The sequence below is a fragment of the Sturnus vulgaris genome, chromosome 27, assembly GCF_052056855.1.
Source record: "Sturnus vulgaris isolate bStuVul1 chromosome 27, bStuVul1.hap1, whole genome shotgun sequence".
Taxonomy (NCBI): Eukaryota; Metazoa; Chordata; class Aves; order Passeriformes; family Sturnidae; genus Sturnus; species Sturnus vulgaris.
In genome coordinates this window covers 6205311-6226940 of record NC_142269.1, presented here as the reverse complement: position 1 = coordinate 6226940, position 21630 = coordinate 6205311, and the positions used below count along the sequence as shown (strand labels likewise).

The 21630-nt window shown below is 50.1% G+C and overlaps 2 protein-coding genes across 2 annotated transcripts in view; both read left to right on the top strand.

Moving 5' to 3' along the window:
• The window catches only part of LOC106864004 (M1-specific T cell receptor alpha chain-like), a 370462-nt gene that overhangs the window by 156372 nt on the left and 192460 nt on the right, over positions 1-21630 (top strand). The gene's annotated exons all lie outside the window — the stretch shown is intronic.
• On the top strand, positions 1441-16675 carry LOC148221098 (Ig heavy chain Mem5-like). Its single transcript, XM_088179637.1, has 9 exons — positions 1441-1498; positions 1946-2250; positions 2497-2511; positions 12406-12413; positions 12532-12596; positions 14513-14791; positions 15420-15500; positions 15841-15957; positions 16041-16675. Exons 1-8 carry the CDS (start codon positions 1441-1443, stop codon positions 15954-15956), a joined length of 927 nt encoding a protein of 308 aa, XP_088035763.1. The 3' UTR covers position 15957; positions 16041-16675.

Here is a 21630-nt window from a genome sequence, read left to right as displayed (position 1 = left end):
ACAGGAAATGCAGATGAGCTTTAACACAAACCTTCCGGGCTCTGGCAGAGCTTGTGTTAGATGTTGGAAGCTGAGAGTTGCCAGTGGCCGGGAGCTAATGGGTGTCAGGGCTGATTCCAAGAAGTCAGGTGCCATCACTGTGCACCACAGGTATTCCTGGCCTTTACTGCACACTGCAGGGATTCTGATTTATTCCCAATTTGATTAAGAATGGAATTGTGTACATGGACAAAATGCCTTGCTCCCACTTTATCCCTGTTTGCTCCCAGACTCATCCTCAAAGCATCATTCCTGAATTCTCTGCCTCTTCTCTCCAAAAAGTAAAGGCACAACAGGAAATCAAGTGTGGGATCATTTCTTAACAATTAATCACAGGTCTTCATCTCTACTGCTTCATGTTCCCTTCCTCCCTCAGTCTGCAGTCAAATGACTCCACCATGGTTCCTTCTCAAGAGCTGCTGTCCTTCAGAATCAACCCTCTGCAGCCTCAGTTCTCTACGGCTCCACTGCCCCAGTGTCATGACCAAACATTTTGTGATTATCTCCAAGCATGGAGACTCCAGGAGGTGCCTGAGCCACCTGTGCCAGTGGTTGGTCATCCTCACACTGTGAAAAAGCATTTGTCTCTGATGATCAGTGAGAACCTCTTGTGATTTTCTGTTTGTGCTCAGTGATCATTGTCCTGTCAATGGGCATCACTGAAAAGAGTTTCTGTGCACTTCTGACAACCTGAAAACTTTTGACAATCCCAACACTTAACCCAAACCAGTTTCCCCTTCCTCATGCTAAACAGGGTCAGCTATGACAGCTTCTTTAGCTTGGAGAGATGTTCCACTTCAGCAATTGAAAAACAAAGAAAGCAGAGTCTGCAAGACAAGAGAAATAAATTTACGTCGTCATTCTTCATCTATAGGCAGGTTTTTAGCCATGTCTAGGAAAAATGCTCTTTGTCTCACAGGATGATCCCTTGGGAAGAAAAAGGCCATCACTCCAAATGTCCCCTTTCCTCATTTCCTTGAGCTTTATTACGGAGAACCACGTATTCCAGTGTGGAATATTTCTTTGCATAATTGGCAATAGTGGTTTTGCTGTGTCCCATCCCAGTTTAATGCCCAACCCCAGGCATTCCCAGGAGAGAGATTCGGAAAATCAAAGGAGGCCACTGAGCACTGTCGAGCGAGATGTGAAAGAGTCTCGTGTCTATAAGGCTCTGTGCCCCCAAAGAGAAAATCAAGCCTCACACGGGGCTGTCTCTCGTCGCTTGCCGCAGCTGCCCTTGTGCTGCTCCTGCCCGGGGCAGGGCCCGGGGCCCGGGGCGGGTGTGTCGGGGCCGGGCAGAGGCGCCGGCGCTGCCCCGGCGAGGCGGGGCCGGGCGGGAGCGGCCCGAGCGCGGCTCCGCTCGGCTCCTGTGCGGCTGCCGCGGAGCCGGGGCCGGGCACGATGGCGGCCGGGCTGGGGCCGGGGCTGCTGGCCTTGGCCTTGGCCTTGTGGCCGGCAGGTGAGAGCCGGGCGGGGAGGGCAGCGAGCGGGCCGGGGGAAGGAGGGACAGCGACAGCGACAGGGCCCGGTACATGAAGGGTCAAGAAAAGGCGCAGGGACAGGGGCTTGGGAAATTTCTGAAGCAGGAACAGGGACGGAGGAAGGGACAGGGGCAGGCCCTGTCCACGGGTTCGGCCGCAGTTCCTGAAGCAGGTGAGGCCCAGCCCCGGGAGGGCTCGCAGGGCCTCACCCCGGGCACGGGTGTTTTCCCCGGAGAACCGAGGTGCCGCCTGTGGCTGTGTCTGTCCAGGGGCACCGGGACGGCAGAGGAACAGCCTCGGGCTGTGGCTGCAGTGCGCTCGGTGCCTGTGCTCTCCCTCCGCGGGGCCGGGGGCACCGGGAGCCCGGGACAGCGCCCTCGGTCCGTGGTCGCGCCCTGCCCGATTCCTGCGCTCTCCCTCCGCAGGGCTCTGGGCACAGCTGAGGCTGCAGGAGGCCGGCGGAGGGCTGCGAGCGCCCGGGGACTCCGTCACCCTCTCCTGCCACGGATCCGGATTCACCTTCGCGGATTATCATATTTACTGGTACCGTCAGGCACCCGGGGGCCGGCTGGAGTGGGTGTCCTTTATCAGCTACCTCCGTGGCAATACAGAGGACTACGGGGCAGCAGTGAAGGGTCGGGCCAAGATCGCCCGGGACAATTCCCTGTCCGTAGCTTTTCTCTCATTGCGGTCCCTGCAAGCTCAGGACTCTGCCCGGTATTTCTGTGCTGTTCACACGGGGACAGGAAACCCAGCTGAGCTTTAACACAAACCTTCTGGGGTCTGGCTCAGCACCCACCGAATTTGGAGATGGTGAATTCCAAAGTGGTTCAAATGTTCCAAAGTGTTCCTAAGAAATCAGGGGTCATCCCCATGCAGCGTCAGTGATCCTGGCCTTCAATCAAGAGCTCCTTTCCCAACACTGAGGCTTTCCTTCTCCTGAGTCCCAGTTGCAATGTTCTATTCTGTACAGGAGGTTCCAGGTTTTTCTGTCATCCAGACAGCCTGGTGATTGCCAGGCTCCAGTCCCACTCTGCCTTCCTTGGTCCCCTTCTTAAGTGGAACACACAAAGCACCTGGGCTTTGGCAACACCTTTCCCTGCTTCCTTTGACCCTTTTGGGGGCCATGTCCTTGCACCACTGAGAGCAAAGCAGTGATGCAAAGGGCCTGATTTTCTTTCAGGTGCATTTCAAGGTGATGAGAGGCAAACAACCAGCTCTGCAGGGTGGTGGCAGCAGGGGACACTGGGACCCTCTGTTGCACTTACAGCCCCTAAACCTGCTATATTTACATGGCCTGGCGTCAGCAGTGTCCTGGTGAAGCCCTGCAGTGCTGCTGCAGTGCCAGGGCCATGGAGGCTCCTACAGCCACACAGCCCCTTTTGCCCACACGAGGTTTTTCTGCCAGGCTGACCAGAGCTCTGGGACACTGACCATCAGCAGGCTGGAGCTGGGGTCAGTGCACTCAATTACTGCACCCTGAGGGACCAGAGAGACACTTGGGGTGTTCCTGAACTCCATGAGCTTCCTCCCCTCCTGCATGTTCACGTGGGTCCCAGCCCATGCAAGGGGAGAGTCAGTGAGTGGGCTGTGCCTGGGGTCAGGGAAATGGGGTCTCACTGCTCCTGGGGGCTTGAAGAGGAGAGGAGTGGAAGGCAGGGGAGAGAGAAAAGAGGACTTTTTCCATTTAAAGGGAGCTGCAATGACTGTCTAGTGCTGAACCCCTTTCAGGGCAGAACACAAGTTGCACCATGTTTCAAAATGCATTGTCCAAACATCTCTTAAACAGAGACAGGCTTGGGGCATTGACCACCTCCCTAGGATGCCTGTGTCGATGTTTCACCACTCTCTCAGTAAAGAAATGCTTGCTAATATCCAGCCTAAACCTCCTCTGGTGCAGCTTTGGGCCACTGTCACACGACCTATCACTGTGTACCAGGGAGAACATCCCTTTCCCCTTCCTAAAGAGGCTGAGAGAAGGATGAGGCCCCTGGCCTCTTCTTCCTGGTCTAGACAAATGCTCCCTGGCCATGCACCCAACTGCTTCTTTTCTCATCCTCCAGCCCCCATTCTCAGTGGTCTTCTCTACCCTCTCCGTGTCTTTTTTACCCCTCCTATCCTAATAGTCCTCACCACAAGGTGCCATGTCCAAGTACCCAGGGAAGGAGGGAGGAGGGTAAGGGTGCAGACAGTCTGTGGGGTGGGCAATGCTCCCAGAAGAGTGGTGGCAGTCAGGACAATGACAGTGTCAGGGCTCAGAGGTGTCCCATTCTGTGGTCACAGGGAGAGCCCTGGGTTCCTGCTGAGGAGGGGAAGGACACAGGGCAGGCAGTGTCCTGGCTCTGCTGAGCAGCCTGGTCCCTGCAGGGTCCTGGGTTGCCTTTGCTGATGGGCAGGGGTCCAGGAGGCCTTAGAGAGGAGGAGGCAGCTGGAGAAATGTCATCACTGGGGAGGGAGTAGGGTGCTGGGCCAGAGTGCAGGGAGCAGGGTGAGGAGCACTTTGGCTTAGGGGTGCCCTGGCCAAGCCGAGCTGCGATCCTGGGGTGTCCCATGTGGGAGCAGCAGCTCGGCAGAGCCAGGGCCAGGGGCCAAGGGAAGGACAAGCTGACAGCCTCCCCAGTCAGCTCCAAAATCTCAGCAGCAGCCTGCAAGACATCTGAGAGAAAGGCCAGGGCTGACCCCTGAGAAACACGTCCCCTTTAGCCAGCACAGCATTTCCTGCCCAACAAACAGTCTGTTCTTGCACCGTGCAGAATGAGAGACAGCCAGGAGGGCAGCGAGAGCTTCAAGTTCTGCTCGTCCTGCCCCACCTCTCCCCCTCAGTGTTGTCACAGACAGAGGGAGGGAGCAGGAGGGAGTGGCCCTGAGAGCAGTGCCAGAGGCCCAGGCAGGGCAGGTGTGGGCAGAGCTGTTGTGCAGGCAGAGAGAAGGTGGAGAGAGGCAAGACAGAGCGGGGCTGGCCATGTGGAGTGCCCTGTGCGTGGGCTTATTGCCCATTGTAGGTAAGTGCAGGCAAGGGCTGCTGGCCCCAGGAGCTGAGCGTGGCCCTGTGCTCTGCACGGCTCTGGGGAGCTGCTGAGCGCTTGCAGCCGGACCTGTTCCCCGGCTCCAGCTGCCCAGCCATGCCTGGGGAGCACGGGGACAGCAGCCCTGCTCCTCTCCTGCCCCTGTGAGCTCGTCACCTCCATCCAAGCTGCCTCCCCTGCAGCCTGGGCACACGCAGGGCTCCTCCCTGCTGCACTCAGATCTTGGGGCCCAGCGCTGTGCCCTGGCACTGGACACTCTGCTCCTGGGGCCACTGCGGCCCCTCTGGCACACACCAGCTGCAGGATGGCAGCGCAGGGCACCAGCCCCATGGCCTGTGACACGCCTTTGTCTTTGCTGGGCTCATCTACAGCACTTTCAGGGACAGCAGAGTGGGTTCCTCACCATCCTGTCTTGGCAAGGACAAAGGGATTTGTCACCCCATGGGGCAAATGCTTCCTGCTTCTTTGGGGAAAATCAGAGAAAGCTTCCTGTCTGACAGGGAAAAGGAGGGAGGGAATTGTGGAATGTCCTTCCTTGTGAGCCTTGATAGCTGCTGCCAGCTCTGTCCCTCTGTGTCAGCTGGCTTCAAAGAGGAGGATTTTGTCCTTCCACCGGTCCAGTGCCAGTCCAAAGCTCCATTAGCATTGCCCTGAGCTCTGCTGAATCTTGGAGTGACTGTGGCTTGTTCTTGCTCTCTGCAGCAGTCACTGGCCAGGTGACCTTGGAGCAGCACACCAGGGAACTGACCGTGCAAGAGGGAGATCCAGGCAGCTTCCAGTGCAGCATGAAGGGAGGTTCTATGGAAAGCTACTACATGTTCTGGTACCGCCAGGGCCCACGGGGCACTCTGGAATGGATTTATAGAGAGCGTGATTATTATGGAAAAGATTTCCAAGGTCGCTTTAAGGGAAGAGTGGAGAGCTCCAAGAACAGCTTCACATTGGAAATCCTGGCAGCAAAGCAAGGGGATGCAGCAATGTATTACTGTGGAGCAAGAATCACCCTGGAGCAGCTCTGTATCAGAATGGATCAAAAACTGACAGATGGAGAAGTCAGATGTCTCAGCATTTCTGTCTAGCAGCTGGTCCCCAGGGCTCTTGTCAGGCAATGGCAGGTGCAGGAAACATCCCTCTGGCTTGGTGGCACTAAAAGGCAGTGGAGGGAGGGCTGGGAGAAGGGCTGGCACCATTTCTGGTGCAGGAGGGTCTGTTGTGGCAACTGCCCAGGCTCTTTGGGCAAGTGCAGGTTTAGTGCACGTTGCCTGGGCTCCTGTCCAGCACAGCCTCATTTTTCCTCTGTGCCTTGGCTGCAGAGCCATGGGATGATGCAGATGTGTTGCTGTAGCTGCCAGAGTGCTGTGGTGGATGGAGCCAGGCTGTTTAGCAAAGCCAGGTGAGCAGGGATGAGTTTGCTCTGGGTGGCTGCTACAGAGCACCTGATGAGGAAGGAGGAGTTGAGAAGGTGTGGTGAGTTGCCTTTGGTTGTCCTCCAGGTGCTCAGCAAGCTGCTCTTTCAGTGCTCATCCTTGAATAAATGGGGAAAATATGCAATTATGGCTTGTGCATTGAGACAAGGACAGGGAGATGTCCCTGCAGTGCTGTTGGATCCCAGAAACCTGCGGGTTTTGAGCTTTCTGTGCTGTCAGGCTCTTACCCCCTGGAGAACACTGCTTTCAACTTGAGGCCCTGGAGAGGGCTTCTTAATTTGAGTGATGAAGTTAAAATCTCTGGTGTCATGAAATTGAAGTGTTTGCTTTCACATTGTAATGGGTTCTAAATTTTATGTTTTTCTAGTATAGGAATAGGTATGGAACAATATTTAGGATTTTGGGCGTTGTCTCTTTCATCTTCTCACTTCTTCCTTCTTCTTCATCAATTTCAGGTCGTAGTTTCTAGTTGGTCAGTCAATGTCACACTAAGAGTCATGAGAACTTAGGTTAAAAGCAGAAATAGGTCAAAAGTATAAATAAAAGAGGTGTTAATTCTCTATTGGTCTGTTTAGCTTTAAGCAACCTTGCAGCAGTTGCATCTTTTGCCATTTTTCCTCACTTCTAGCAAGTAGCTAGAAGTGCTGTTGAACGTTCTATCCTTTCTGATAAAATTTAATAAACAACCAAGCCCAAACACAAGAAAAAAACCATTTCCATCGTGTTTTTATTAATTTCAGTTCTAAGTAAACAAAATCAACGAAAACAAACCTCTAATTAAATGGTGCAAAACCCCCACCACTGTTACACAGTGCCACCATGTATTGATGATGGAGAGAGAGACAGGGACTACTGAATGGTGATCAGAATCCAGTTTTTACTGAGCACTACATGTGCTTATATACCATTTACAGGTTGGCTGCTAATATTTTACTACAATCATCTAGTTAAACATCACACAGTCAAACTCTGCATTTCTGCTTACTAAAATCTTGTTTCCCAACAGCCAGACTTGATCCAAACTTTTTGCAATCTTCAGAGCTCTGTTTACTCTTGCCAGGGCATCCTCTTAATCAAGCTGTATATGCTGATTAAATCTACAGTACTATCAGTCTCATTTACATTTACCATATGCATATTTGACTCTCTTGCTGTGTGTTGAAAGAGAAACCAGTAACCAGACTTTTTCTGTGAGACACTTCTAACAACAATATTCCTTTCCAAAGAGTCAGGGGCAATATTTTAGAGAGATTAACATTAACTGCCCACTATGCCAAAACAAGCAAGGATGTTAATGTCATTTTTAGTGTCGGGAATCCTCTGGAACAGTGTTAGATGTTCAGAAGTAGAGCAGTGTAGAGGCACAGAAAAACAAAAGGGAGCTCGTCAGAGACATGAAAGAGGAGACATCACGTGGCACTGAAAAAAACCCAGATGTTTTTGTAGAACTGTCTAGCACAGTGTGAAGTACGTACCACAGTGACTGAAAACAACTGAACCACCACACACAAACTGTCTTTTTCCAAAACCAATTTCTTCACTCTTCACCCTGAGATCTTGGCTGTTGCAAACTGACATTTGATCACCAGCTCCAGTAGAACACAAGTGGGCAAGAACCTTCTGTATTTCTATGTTTCAATTTAGCAGAGCATTATATTCTTCTGTTTGCCTCAGAGGACAAAGGAGACTTTTGTTAAGAACAAAGATCCTTTTAACTTCAGATCCAACAATGGTTGGGAACAGATGCATGAAGAACAAGACCTGGAGACCAGAAATGGCACTTCCCAATAGGAATCTCTCAGCTATAGACATCAGAGCAGGGGCTGAAGAAGCACTTATGCTTGTTTTGCTTTTACCCTTTATGAGTTTATCCAGGAGCCCTTTGTTCATCATTTTGGCCTTTGGACACAATGCTTTACTTAAGCTTTGTCAAGAAAACCTCATTCATGAGGTTCAAGGAGCTAATGTCTGAAAATGAGCAGCTCTCCCAAATCCCTCCTCTGTCCAGGGCCATAAGCCATGGGATTCCCCCCAGAAGATCCCTGGAGAGCCCAGATTCTGCTCTCCTGAAGCCCAGGGCTCCAGTCCTGGATTTGCAGTGCTCTCTTCTCCCTGGATCCTGAGCTCCAACTGCATGGTCACTGCAGCCAAGGCTGCCCCAACCACCTCACATCCCTCACCAATTCTTCCTCACTGGCAAGTAGAGGTCCAGCTCTGCAGCCACCTGTGTCAGCAAGTTTGCATCAGCACACTGCAGTAAACTCCTGAGTGTGTGTGCTCAGCTGTGCTGTCCTGCCATCAGACACTTGACACACTTCCAGCACCCCATGAGGACTGGAGCCCAGGAATGTCCCATTTGTCTAAAGAAGGCCTCGCCAATTTCTTTCTATTTCTCTCATGTTTTCTACCCATATGTCTTGGTTTGAAAGACAGTCATCTGCCAGGAAAGGCAGGAGCCTCTTTTTAAAATGGAGAATGTAAACCCCCTCCCTCCAAATTATTTTGAAATTAAGGGGCTCTCTGGCAAAGATATGGCAATAGGAATAACAGTTCTTTCTTAGGGAAATTAAAACAGAAATACAGTATTACAGCGAACAAACCCAAAAACAGAGTCAGTATCCAACCTGACCCCCCGTCATTCAGTCAAGGTGCTGCCCGAAACCCCAAGTAAAACACAAACTAACAGAGTGTCAGTTTATGCGGTGCTTTATTCAGGGCCCGGGGACCTGCGGACTCGCGTCCCAAGTCAGGATCCCACTGGTTCCCTTTTTAGAGGGTTTTTTATACCCTTTTTACAAATGGTTTATGTGCAGAAGTACACATTCTTCTATAGATACATTCACCTTGAAGATAGCATTTTGCGTCATAAATCTTACATGGTTGCTTATCCTAGGACTATAGTGTTCTCCCCCTCAATCTCTCTCTTACGCCACTGCCCACCACCAGTACTTTATTTATGTTTATACTTTAACCTTATCACTAACGGTTCTGCATGCTCTCAGCACAGCACATTCCTAAGTTAGTTTCCCAGGGCCTACTCTGGGAACTGCAGTCTTCAAGCCTTAGCATTACTACTACTATTATGGTTTATATATTTTATATTCTAATATTCAGGATTTCTAGTCCATACGGTAACAAAGGTGTTGGCAGCAGGGCCATGCAATCGTGGCTGCATCCTCCTGCAGTGACAGATGGTGTTCTGGTGGAGCAGTGCTCCTGTAGAAGAGTGAGGTTTTCTTCCAAAGTTCCAGTGATGATGTGCAAAGGTCTGGTTTTCCTCTGGAATCCAGTGCAAAAAGGGCTGTCTTGGTGTTCCAGATCTCACTTTTTATCTAGGTAGGAAAGGCTTGGCTCCTGCCCCTGGCTGGAGCATCTCCCAATGGGATGATGTAATTTAATCAGTCATTCAGTGGGACTCAATGGACCATTAACAGAAGATATCTCCTGGAGGAAGGATGGGTTGTGGAAAAGATAAAGAATACTGACCTAGCTGGTTTTAATAGATGGCCCATTAGCAGAGGATATCTCCCACAGAAATAAGGATCAGTGCCATGCCTGGTTTCAACAGATGGTGATAGAATACACACCTCCAGTCAAATCCTGTATTGCAACCAAAGACACCATATTGCTCTCTTGGAGATGGCTTAAATTCCCTCTCCATTTTTGGTTTAGTTTCTGGTTTTAGTCTGGAATGGTCACGGCCTCCCCCGGCTCCAGGAATATCGCAGTGGGTGAGGGGCAGCAGGGATCCTGTGAGGGCTGGGGCCAGAGGCTGCTGCTTCCTTCTGGTGGGGGTGCTCACCTCAGGAGCCACAGGGCAAGGGTGACTGACTGGAGACACTGCTGCCCTGTGTTTCTTGCCTGATTTTTTTGTTTACCTTCGGGCTGTGACGAGGGCTGGCCAGCTTTCTTCTCTGCTTCTCTGACACTTGGGAGCCCAGAGCCAGCACGTGCTGCACCAGGATCTGGTAGCCAGGAGGACACCGTGCCACTGCCTTTGCTGAGCTCGGGATCAGCCATGGCTGGTGAACTCTCCAAGTGAGGAATCCCCCGCCCAGCCCCGCTGTTGTCTGCCACTGTTTCACATTAACTCTACACCCCGTGTCCGTCCAGCCCCGTTGTCTCGGTTTGAAAGACAGGTATGGTCTAAGGAAAGGCAAGAGCCCCTTTTCTGCGATGCAGAGTGCAACCCCCCTCCCTTTTAATTATTTTAGGTCCAATTCAGACGCCTTCAGGCAGGAGATATGGGGATAAGAATAACAGTTCTTTACTGGTATCTAACAAGGCAGAAAATAACAACAGGTATAAAAATTGGCAACAGAACAGAAACAGTCTAGCTCCGCTCCAGTCCCTTCTGGCCGCAGGCCGTCTCCCTGTGCTGTTACCGGTGCTGTGGGGGCAGGGCAGGTCCCGCGCAGTTGAAGAGGGCTGGGTGATGGCGGCCGCGGCCCAGGGGTGAGAGGGATGGGAAAGTGACTCCCCCCTCACGGTGTCGGTCGTGGTGCTCAGCAGAGTGTCCGGAGGTAGTAGGGTGAGGTGGGAGAGCAGCAGAGCGATGTCCAAAGGCAGAGGGCGTGGATCTCAGTGCTGGGATGGCAGGGGAGATGCCAGAGCGGAGCCCAGGCTGTCTTCCCACTCCACGAGCCAAGCGAGAGAGAGAGAGCCCCGCTCCAGACCCCCCCATCCCACCTTTCCTTTTCTGGTTCCCCCCCCCTCCCCCTCCACCCACCCCCCTACGAGAGAACATTATCTGTTGTTTTAAGGTGTAGCCACAATTACTTAGCATAACAATGGGAGGAATTCCACAGAAAGAAAATGGGAGCAATCCAACCTCCAACACCCGTGAGGCTCCTGCCAGAGCTGCAGAGTTTGTGCTACACCTTGATTACCACCCTGGGTATGCTCAGCTCTTGCCATTGCAGCCTGCTGCTCCAGGCTCCTGTTACAGCTCATTTCACCATAGGGAGGGGCACAGCGACCGGCTACTCCTGAAGGTCTGTAAAGGAGCCCCTTCTCCATCCCTTGGGTGTGTAAAGGAGCCCCTTCTCCATCCCTTGGCTCTGTAAAGGAGCCCCTTCCCCATCCCGTGGGTCTGTAAAGGAGCCCCTTCTCCATCCCTCCCCCCCGAGCCGCCATTAACAGCGTGAAAAGGCGGCCGAGCTGGCTCCACAGCGCCCCCTGCAGGGCAATCATCGCACCCGCCCTGCCCGGCCGCGAGCCAGCAGCGCCCCTGCTGGCTGTGCCCGGAACTGCACCCAAGGGGAAAGTGCCTGCAGCCGAGAGCAGCTGGGACTGGGCTCTGCTTCTGTTTGGTGTCGCTGCCGGTGGGGTTGTTTGTTTGCCTTGTTATACACACACATACTGCTAAAGAACTGGTGATCCTTGTCCTGCCTCTTTGCCTGAAAGCCCCTAATTTCAAAATTATAATAAGTCAGAGAGAAGAAGATCATATTTTCCATTCCAAGGGAGGTTCTCACCTTACTTGGCAGACACCTGTCTTTCCAACTCGAACAGCCACCACCCCCTGCGTGAGGCAGCACAGGCAGCAGCTGGAGCAGCCACAAACTCACAAACATTACATTTATTTCCTTGACCGTGCTGACCTGGGGGAATCCCTGAGCAACAGCCAGACAGAGGCAGAGAGAGACACTGGCATCTAAACTGGCTCCATGCTAGAGGATCCCTGGATGCATTTCACCATGGGGTATTGAGAGTAATTCCCAGCTCAAAGGTCACTTGAGCAGTTTCTGATCCTCCTGATTCTTCTGCTTTTAATCCTCTCTTCCCAACTTCCCCAGAGCCAGCCTGCTACGTCCCAGTACACCTGTCACACTGCCACTAAAGCCCACAGGGAGAGAATTAGGGAAATTGACTGCATTGTAAGAAATGTTTGAAATAACACAACAAGCACTGACTATTTTCCTGCTTGCTATCCAGATTAACTCCCTCAGACTTTCCAGAGGTGTCATGTAATCCCCAAGTTCTCATATACAACTCAACCTTTCTGATATTATCTGAGATCCTTGTAAGCCTTATGGTTTCTTCAGGTGGTATGTTGTAAAACCACAGAAGAAGTCATGTGACTGCCTGTATAATTCAAAATTCTGTGTAGTGATACAGAGATAGTTTTTGCTATGAAATATATCACAGTGTTTGGGTTTGGGATACCACAATGTTATAAACGGCATAAGGCCCTGAACTAAAACAAAAGGAGGGAAAAAATGTGAGATGTTTTGGGAAAGAAAAGAGAAAGATGACTGCAATCATGAAGAAGAGAAATAGAACATTATTTCTGTATCTCTGTTTATCTTCTACATATAAAAGAGCTCATGAAGTTTCTAAAGGCGCAAGAAAGGGAGAAGTTGAAAATTATATACTCAGTCCTGGTATCTGAAATCACTGAACTATTCAATTAACTTATTTCCTTTCCAGTTTTGGAAGTAAATCTACTTCATGGGACTAGCTGCAATGGATAATTAGGACTAATATTTGGCTTTTCATCTCCTGTTTTAAAACACTTTTGAGCACCTTGAGGAAAGAGTGAGTTATTGGAATGAGTCTTAGCACTGTGAGCACAGATAAGCTTATATTTGGACCAGGGACGACTCTCACAGTTCTACCAAGTAAGTGACATTTCTTTATTTCTAAAACTTCATTTAATATTGGGGTGGAGGTGGAAAAAGGAATTGGATGGTTTGGGTTCACTGTAAGGATTTTCATCTGCAATATTCCCGTGAGTGCACTCTCACTCCAGCCAGGCTTTCAAGCCAAATCCTCAGCTTGGATCTGCTCAGAAGGGTTTCCCAGGAGCAACTGGGCTGACTCTGCACAGCACCATTATTCCATGATCCCCAAACACCAGCAGGGCACTACTTAGCATGGCATAACTTATTCCCAGTTTGGGCAGCACTCTGGCTCAAATTTCCTGTCAAGTGTCCAATTCTCCAGTGGACTTCCACTGACTGACTCGGGGCAGGACTGCAGAGCTCAGAGAAGAGCTCACAGGGCTGAGGAGTTTTGAGACAGATCTGGAACTGCCTGCTTGGAGAAGTTCATGTATTAACACTGCCAAAGATCAATGTGTGGAGTAGGGATGATGCCTTAGCAGTTCCTATCTTTATTTGGAACTCCATGATGCAGATTAAAGGTTGAGGTCACCCTGAGGTTTTTGATGGAAATGTGAATGTTGGGGTGGCAGAAGGGTTTTTGGTGTAGATCTGCGTTATCTTAAGATTCAGGTGCATCACTCAGAAATTGTTGCTGGGCTTTTAGAGGTCTTTAAAGTACTGTAAGAACATTTCATGTTATTTCAGGCCCATTACATTTTAAAATAGAGGATTCCTGCTGTGACTTTATAAGACTAAAGAGAAGGAGAAGTACAACTTTTTGTCCAAATGAATGTTCAGAACATAAAACACAAATCCCTTTCAGAAGCAAGCAGTGGTAGGAATTCATGGCTGGATTGTCACAAAATGCAAACTAGTGGGACTCCTGTGAGTCTACTAGACTCAGAATAAACGAATCTTCTGCTCTCTGAACTACAATTGCACCGTGTACATGATTTCTTGCTGATGATCTTGCCCAGGGAGCTCTTGCAGAGAAGCTGCTTGTTTGTATTCTGGCTGTTTGGAAAGCCTGGAGAGGAGACCACATGAAAAGCCTTTCAAGGTCTTCTCAGAGAACACAGAATGCACAGGACTGACAGGCTCTGGGCAGCCGTGGTACAACACCTGGGAAGGAAATGTTTGATTTCTGTTGGGTGTGTGGTTGCTGTAGGTGTGGACAAGTGTGTAGTTGTGCCTGTTGGCTCAGGAGAGCCGACCCATGAAGTTGTGGCAGAGCACGATTTGGCTTTCACCTCAGTTCCTCAGCAGTGCCATAGGGCTGATGGGGAAAGGGGGTAAAGTCAGAGCCCCTTGATCAAACTTCCATCAGTACCACAGGATGAAGAAAATTTGAGACTTGAGGGATCTCTTGTCCCACCTGCAAGGCAGACACCATGCCAAATGAAAATCCTAAAGCACCTCTCTTTACCCAAGAGACCCTCAGGGTGCTCCTGTCAAAGCAGACACGTCAATCTTTGTGGATGTGTCTGACAGCCTTTCATAAGCTGAGCCCTTTCTGGCAAGGAAGGCTGCTGGAGGATTCCTGTCACTTCCAGGTTTGTATTCTAATTGAAATCGTTAATCTGAGTTAAGTGCTGATATTGTTTTTTTTTGATAACCATTGATTCTCCATAAATAATATGATCTAGAGGCAAAGGTATTTTGTTTAGAAATGAAATCATGGTACCACAATGATTTGCCTACTAAATTCTATTGACACCAATGTTTTTCTTGTAAGACTACTGGCTGTGAGTTTTGAAAAATCATCCTTCATTACTTTCACCTCTGTTGGCAAGGAATAATGACATATAAGATAATTAATGAGGATGTTACAAATCATTTACAGCTGGAGTACATGTGAATTTTCGATCATTCAGCACTTGGGAAAACCTGCAATTAAATCAATCCTGTCCAAACCATGCTTTTCGTTACAGATATTTCCAATACTTCCAACCCTCAAGTCATTGTGATGAAATCAAAGAAACTGGAAGAAGGTGGCAGCCCTGGGAAAGCAGCTTGTTTGGCAAGGAATATTCAGACAAAGAGCATCAGCTTGGAGATGCCCTCTAAGGAGGTCGTATATGAACAGAGCAGATCCATTTTGACATCAGAGGGGTTGTACAATGCAATTAAAGTGGTCAATGTGACCAAAGACACAGAGCTGACCTGCACGGCCAAATTCGACAACAGCACCATGACAACAACACATCCAGGTACAGTTTGGTGGCACAGCTGTCACTTATTTCTGGAGACAGTGGCCTGTGGGGCTTTGTGTTCTCCTTCTCCACAGCATTGCCCTGGGCAGCCAGTAGAAATGAGAAAGACATTGGGGATTTTAGCAGGGAGAGATGAAAGATGTTTCAAAGCATCTGAAAGAAATGGTTTCAACTCTTGAATTACTTGGAGATACCTTTTTGGGGGAGAAGAGGGAAGACACAATCTATTTGTCCAAAATGTAAATTCCCTTATGACTAAATATTTCACCATGAAGCAGCAAACCTGCTGCAGCACAAACTGGAACAGCCTTTCTAAATCCTGCAAAAAGTTAAAGATAGGAGGTGCTGGAGGGATTTCTAACAAAGTACGTTGTTATATTTTGCAGGATTGTTTTGCAGCTTTGAAGGTGATTCAAATAGTAAAACCAAAACAATGCAGGAATTCTTCTGTTTCCTGCTGTTGCATGGAAAAATTCTCAGCTCAAGTTATTGTTGGAAATAATGACTGATCATCTGAGCCCCAACTTTCCTCAAGTTCCTACAGGAAATGTCACAGGAACATTTCCCTTAATCCTGTCTAAAACGTGGATAGAGTTTAAAATGTCTTTTCTTTATCATGCTGCAGAAGAAGAGGCTGATGAACCAGTGGCTGAAGGGCCCAGTAAGAGGGTTTGCAACAGCACAGAGCCCAAGCACTCAGCACAAGGTGAGTTCCCCAAACAGGCTGTGAAGTTCCATTGTTCTTTGGGGAATAAAGGCATGGAAATGGATTTCCTGCAGGGCACAGGAGGCAGAAGACAACACCTTCAGCAGACACAAGCTGCTGTTCCAGGGTTACTCCTGCAGTTACACACAAGCCCCAGGAAGCCAAAAGCAGCAGAGACAGACCCTGGGCTCCCCTGTTGTTGCCATCTTCTCTCTCTCTGCTCCTTTGCTGCTCTTCCTTTCCCTGACACCATCCCCCGTGCATTGTCCCACTTTGTGCCAAGACCACAACATCAAAACGCAGACCATGATCTCTCTGCTCTTTTCTGGTCACTGAGCAGATGCTGAAGGGCAGAGAGTGAACATGCTGTCCATGGCTGTGCTGGGTTTGAGAGTCCTGCTGGCAAAGAGCATCGCCATCAACACCCTCATGAGTATCAAGTTGTTTCTTTTCTGAGGTAAGGGAGCTCACAGCTATCAAACACGGGCTCCCAGGCCCAATTTCATTAAATGCAGTTTTAACCCCAATTTCCTCTTCCAGTCATGGGGAATGAAGGCAAGAGGAACCCGAAGAAGAGCAGGAAAGAACGTGAATCAGCAGCACAAGGGGCTGGAACAAGCAGGGCCAGAGCAGCTGCCAGAGACCAGCCAGGACACAAGGCAGCACCTTCCCCTGAAGACATTGAACACTGCTCACTCCTGCCTGGCCAGATGATTTACACTGAACAGTTTTAAGTGCTTTTGCTGTTTGCTCTCCTCTGAGAACTGAGGAGAGTGAATTTACCCTCATCCTCCTGCTAAGTCATCTCCCCACTCTTGTGGCATTTGCTCACAAGTGTCCAAGCTGCTTCAATAGCTTTCAAAACTCCAGTGCTCACCCTAGATATGTGGCCTTTTAAAAGCTCCTTTCCCAGGCATGTTGTGTTACTGCCTGTGCCACTGCAGTAGTGCTGCTGAGGGAATTCAAGCCCTGTGGTTGCCATTTGCAGCTTTGGGTTTTAGATCGATTTCATAAGTGTGTATTGCAGATGAGAAGAGCTGTGTGGGATCTGAAGAGATGTCATTCCACCTGATCATTTTCATTTCTTTATCAAGCCTGTATTTCTTCTGCCAAATATAGCTCATGTGCATTTTAGGTTCCTGTAGTAGTGATGAAAATAAAGTTTTATACTAGGCCAAAATGCTGTGGGTCCTCTGTGCTTTTTCTTCTGAAGCTGGGACAGAGATTGCCGAAATCCAGCTGTCCTAAAGCCCACGGGGATCATAAACAAAGCTTTGATAATGGAGATTTCCTGTTGGCCGAATGTGTCTTTTCCAGAGCCTGTGCAGGGAAGTGTCTCTCTGGCACATTCAGGAGCTTCAGTGAGGAGAGACCTTGCAGAAGGCATGAGGGAGGAAAATGCTCATAGCAGCAGAGAAGAAGCCCTGCTGTTGTCTGGCACTCAGGGAGAGGAGCAAGGGGCCAGCAGGAAGTGATTTTGGGTGGTTTGATGGAGTGATAGTTTCCATGGCAACTTGGTTCTTACCTAACAGAGCCCAGCTCACACCTTCCCCAGCTCAGCCCCTCTCACAAGCTGCAGGCAGGATGCTGTGGTCACCATTTGTGACTCAGTCACAGCAGGAAGGATTAAGCCTCCCCTGCTTTTGAAAAAACAAGTTAACCACATTCTGTAGGGGAAATAAGGCTTTTCTCCCTCCCAGTCTCCACATCAATCTTTCCCAATTAATTCTAATTCGATGTTCCTGTCCCTGTTTCATCCATGTATCAGAGCTGCAGAGTGAGCGTTGCTGTTGGACTGTGCCACGCTTTGGTACATTTGTATTAAAGCTGCTTTTGCTGACACCTCTGACCGTGAGGGTTTCATTCACCTAAAGCCCTCATTTCATGACAGGGTCCCACATTGCCCCCACTAAGCTCTGCCTTTTCCCTTGGCATTTGCTGTGCAGAACACACAGCTTAAGAAAACAGGAGAACAGAATTGTTTCCAGTCCAATTGTAAGATTGTGTCAGTGTGGTTAATTCCATAGAAGAGGACAGAATCTGCAGATCTCCCAACTGATATCAGCTGAGGAGAGTTTTGTAGAGATACTGTGCTCCACATTTAAATACCCAGTGTTAAAATAAGCCTATTTGCATGGGGAATTATCCTGAAATCTGAAAAAACAATATTGTCCAGTAAGGGATCCCATGACACCAAAATAATGGAGGAGGATTATAAGCTGAACTCTTTGGTACAAAACATTTTTACAGTTTTATATCTGCTCTCCTTCAGATTCCTTTGTGTCCATGTTTGATTGTGCTCAGACAGCCTTTGAAAATCTCCAGAGGCTGAGCCACTGTCCCTGGAGATATTCAAAAGCCACCTGGACATGGTCCCTGGCCAACAGCTCCAGACACTCCTGCTAGAGCAGGGCAGATCCAATCACCCCCAGAGCTCCCTTCCAACCTCAATCGTTCTGCATTTCTGTGATACCTTTCTCATACTGAGTTCATCTTTGCCCAGGGGGAAAGGAACTGAAGTTTCTTTCCAAAGGAATTGTTTCAGCACTGCAGACCAGAACTTGACATCTCAGCAGACTGGGAGCAGCACAGAAGATAAACAAAAGATAACAACCATTAATGAACATCAACTCCAAACATCACCCCTGGCATGGTCAGAGACACCGGGTCTGGTAAAAGAGAGATGAGACAAGCAAGAATGAGAACTGAAATATTATCAAAGGAGAAGGGATCGATAGGAAACCAAATACTACAAACTGTGTAACTTGGGACCAGTGAACACTGAACCAATGAATTTCCCTGGGTTGTGATTGTAGAAGCACAGGAAAAATCCAGTGACAACCTTGGGTGATGGAAGGATTTTCTCTTCACAACTCACGCAATGTTTGGATGAAATGATTTCTGTTGCAAACCCTGACCAAAATAAAGTAATGCTTTCATTCTCTGGCACTTAAAAATGCTGTAGGAGAATGTTTGTATTTTCCCACACTATCAGTGACAAGACCATACACCAGGTGAACTTCAAGAAAACTTTTAAATTAATTTGAGGAAAGTTTTCACCTCTAGCACATTCATTTTTCCTTCCTTTGGTGAGTCTCACACATAGAGTGTTGGTGTCTGACATCTGCCCCGCAGAGAAAGTCAAAATGGTGAGAGCTCTCTCCTGTGGCAGAGAACATTAAAAGCATCCTGAAAGAATAAACCTCTCTCCAAGAGGTTACATGGGAAAGCATCGTGAAGAACTCCATGAGAATGGGCAAGTCATCCACTTAAAGATGTGCAGAACAAATCAGGAGAGGCAACAAAGAGCTGAAAAGGGCATATCCATCACAGAAACTCCTTAGGAGGACGGGTAATTATCTGACTGCAAGGGCAACTTCTCTTTCTCCCTCTCCCTTACATTTCACGCAGAAATGCCCCAGAAGAAGAGAAAATAGGATGGATGATTTATCCTTCAATGAAACCAGGCACTGACCCATGGCCAGTGGTGGAATCAGCCAGAAGGCAGGAGAAATTCCACTCCCTGTAGGAGCCTGGGTTCTCAAGAATGAACTTTCCTGCACCACTGATCACTTGTCTGCACCGCCTGCGTGGGACCAGGGTGCTCGGATCGAGCACAGGACAAGCACTCAGGGATGATGTGAGCAAGAGTCGCTGATCAGGCACAGATCTGACCTGCTTTGCTCTGCAGCAGCATCTGCCACAGCCCTGTGCTTAGTTCAAGTATCAAATAATAAATTCCCTTTGTGATTGTCTGCTCAGCGTCCTTGAGTCCCTGCTCAGGTGACAAACAACTGCCTGAGGTGGCAAACTGGGGAGTGAAGCCGTGTCCGCAGTACTCAGGTGCGGCCTCAGCAGTGCCGAGGAGAGAGGAGCCATCACCTCCCTCAGCTGCCGGCAGCATTTTGCCCAAGGCAGCCGCGCACGGCAGCGACCTTGTGTGCTCCGAGGGCGAATTTCTGGGCGCGTTGGGCACGAAGCGCTCGGGTCCCTTTGGCAGAAGGCGCTGCCCAAGCTCGCAGCGCCGCTTTGTGTCCGCGGCCCGGGCGTGGCCGGCGCTGCTCCTGCCCGGGGCAGGGCCCGGGGCCCGGGGCGGGTGTGTCGGGGCCGGGCAGAGGCGGCGGCGCTGCCCCGGCGAGGCGGGGCCGGGCGGGAGCGGCCCGAGCGCGGCTCCGCTCGGCTCCTGTGCGGCTGCCGCGGAGCCGGGGCCGGGCACGATGGCGGCCGGGCTGGGGCCGGGGCTGCTGGCCTTGGCCTTGGCCTTGTGGCCGGCAGGTGAGAGCCGGGCGGGGAGGGCAGCGAGTGGGCCGGGGAAAGGAGGGACAGTGACAGAGACAGGGACAGCAACAGCGACAGGGAAAAGGACAGGGACAGGAACTGGGATTGGGATTGGGACCGGTACAGGGACGGAGACGGGGAAGGGGACGGGGACAGGCAGGAGAAGGAGCACTAAAAGGGACGAGGACAAGGGCAGAGACTGGGAAAGGACAGAAGCAGAGGTAAGGTAGGAAACACGGGCAAAGCCGGGGCAGACAGAGGGACAGGGGCTGTGGCTGTGGCTGTGCCGGGCCGGGGGCACCGGGAGCCCGGGACAGCGCGCTCGGTCCGTGGTCGCGCCCTGCCCGATTCCTGCGCTCTCCCTCCGCAGGGCTCTGGGCACAGCCGAGGCTGCAGGAGGCCGGCGGAGGGCTGCGAGCGCCCGGGGACTCCCTCACCCTCTCCTGCCACGGATCCGGATTCACCTTCGCGGATTATTCTATTTACTGGTACCGTCAGGCACCCGGGGGCCGGCTGGAGTGGGTGTCCGCAATCAGTTTTCCCAGTGGCAGTACACAGAAGTACGGGGCTGCAGTGAAGGGTCGGGCCAAGATCTCCCGGGACAATTCCCGGTCTGAGGCTTATCTCTCATTGCGGTCCCTGCAAGCTCAGGACTCTGCCCGGTATTTCTGTGCTGTTCGCACGAGGACAGGAAATGCAGATGAGCTTTAACACAAACCTTCCGGGCTCTGGCAGAGCTTGTGTTAGATGTTGGAAGCTGAGAGTTGCCAGTGGCCGGGAGCTAATGGGTGTCAGGGCTGATTCCAAGAATTCAGGTGCTATCACTGTGCACCACAGGTATTCCTGGCCTTTACTGCACACTGCAGAGATTCTGATTTATTCCCAATTTGATTAAGATTGGAATTGTGTACATGGACAAAATGCCTTGCTCCCACTTTATCCCTGTTTGCTCCCAGGCTCATCCTCAAAGCATCATTCCTGAATTCTCTGCCTCTTCTCTCCAAAAAGTAAAGGCACAACAGGAAATCAAGTGTGGGATCATTTCTTAACAATTAATCACAGGTCTTCATCTCTACTGCTTCATGTTCCCTTCCTCCCTCAGTCTGCAGTCAAATGACTCCACCATGGTTCCTTCTCAAGAGCTGCTGTCCTTCAGAATCAACCCTCTGCAGCCTCAGTTCTCTACGGCTCCACTGCCCCAGTGTCATGACCAAACATTTTGTGATTATCTCCAAGCATGGAGACTCCAGGAGGTGCCTGAGCCCCTGTGCCAGTGGTTGTTCATCCTCACACTGTGAAAAAGCATTTGTCTCTGATGATCAGTGAGAACCTCTTGTGATTTTCTGTTTGTGCTCAGTGATCATTGTCCTGTCAATGGGCATCACTGAAAAGAGTTTCTGTGCACTTCTGACAACCTGAAAACTTTTGACAATCCCAACACTTAACTCAAAGCAGTTTCCCCTTCCTCATGGTAAACAGGGTCAGCTATGACAGCTTCTTTAGCTTGGAGAGATGTTCCACTTCAGCAATTGAAAAACAAAGAAAGCAGAGTCTGCAAGACAAGAGAAATAAATTTACGTCGTCATTCTTCATCTATAGGCAGGTTTTTAGCCATGTCTAGGAAAAATGCTCTTTGTCTCACAGGATGATCCCTTGGGAAGAAAAAGGCCATCACTCCAAATGTCCCCTTTCCTCATTTCCTTGAGCTTTATTACGGAGAACCACGTATTCCAGTGTGGAATATTTCATTGCATAATTGGCAATAGTGGTTTTGCTGTGTCCCATCCCAGTTTAATGCCCAACCCCAGGCATTCCCAGGAGAGAGATTCGGAAAATCAAAGGAGGCCACTGA

What these genes read in the sequence shown, in the direction of transcription:
- LOC148221098 (XM_088179637.1), top strand. Translation starts at nt 1,441, where the DNA reads ATGGCGGCCGGGCTGGGGCCGGGGCTGCTGGCCTTGGCCTTGGCCTTG. An exon ending in CTTGGCCTTGTGGCCGGCAG is followed by an intron (nt 1,499 to 1,945) that starts GTGAGAGCCGGG and finishes CTCCCTCCGCAG; the next exon opens with GGCTCTGGGCACAGCTGAGG. An exon ending in CATGACAACAACACATCCAG is followed by an intron (nt 14,792 to 15,419) that starts GTACAGTTTGGT and finishes ATCATGCTGCAG; the next exon opens with AAGAAGAGGCTGATGAACCA.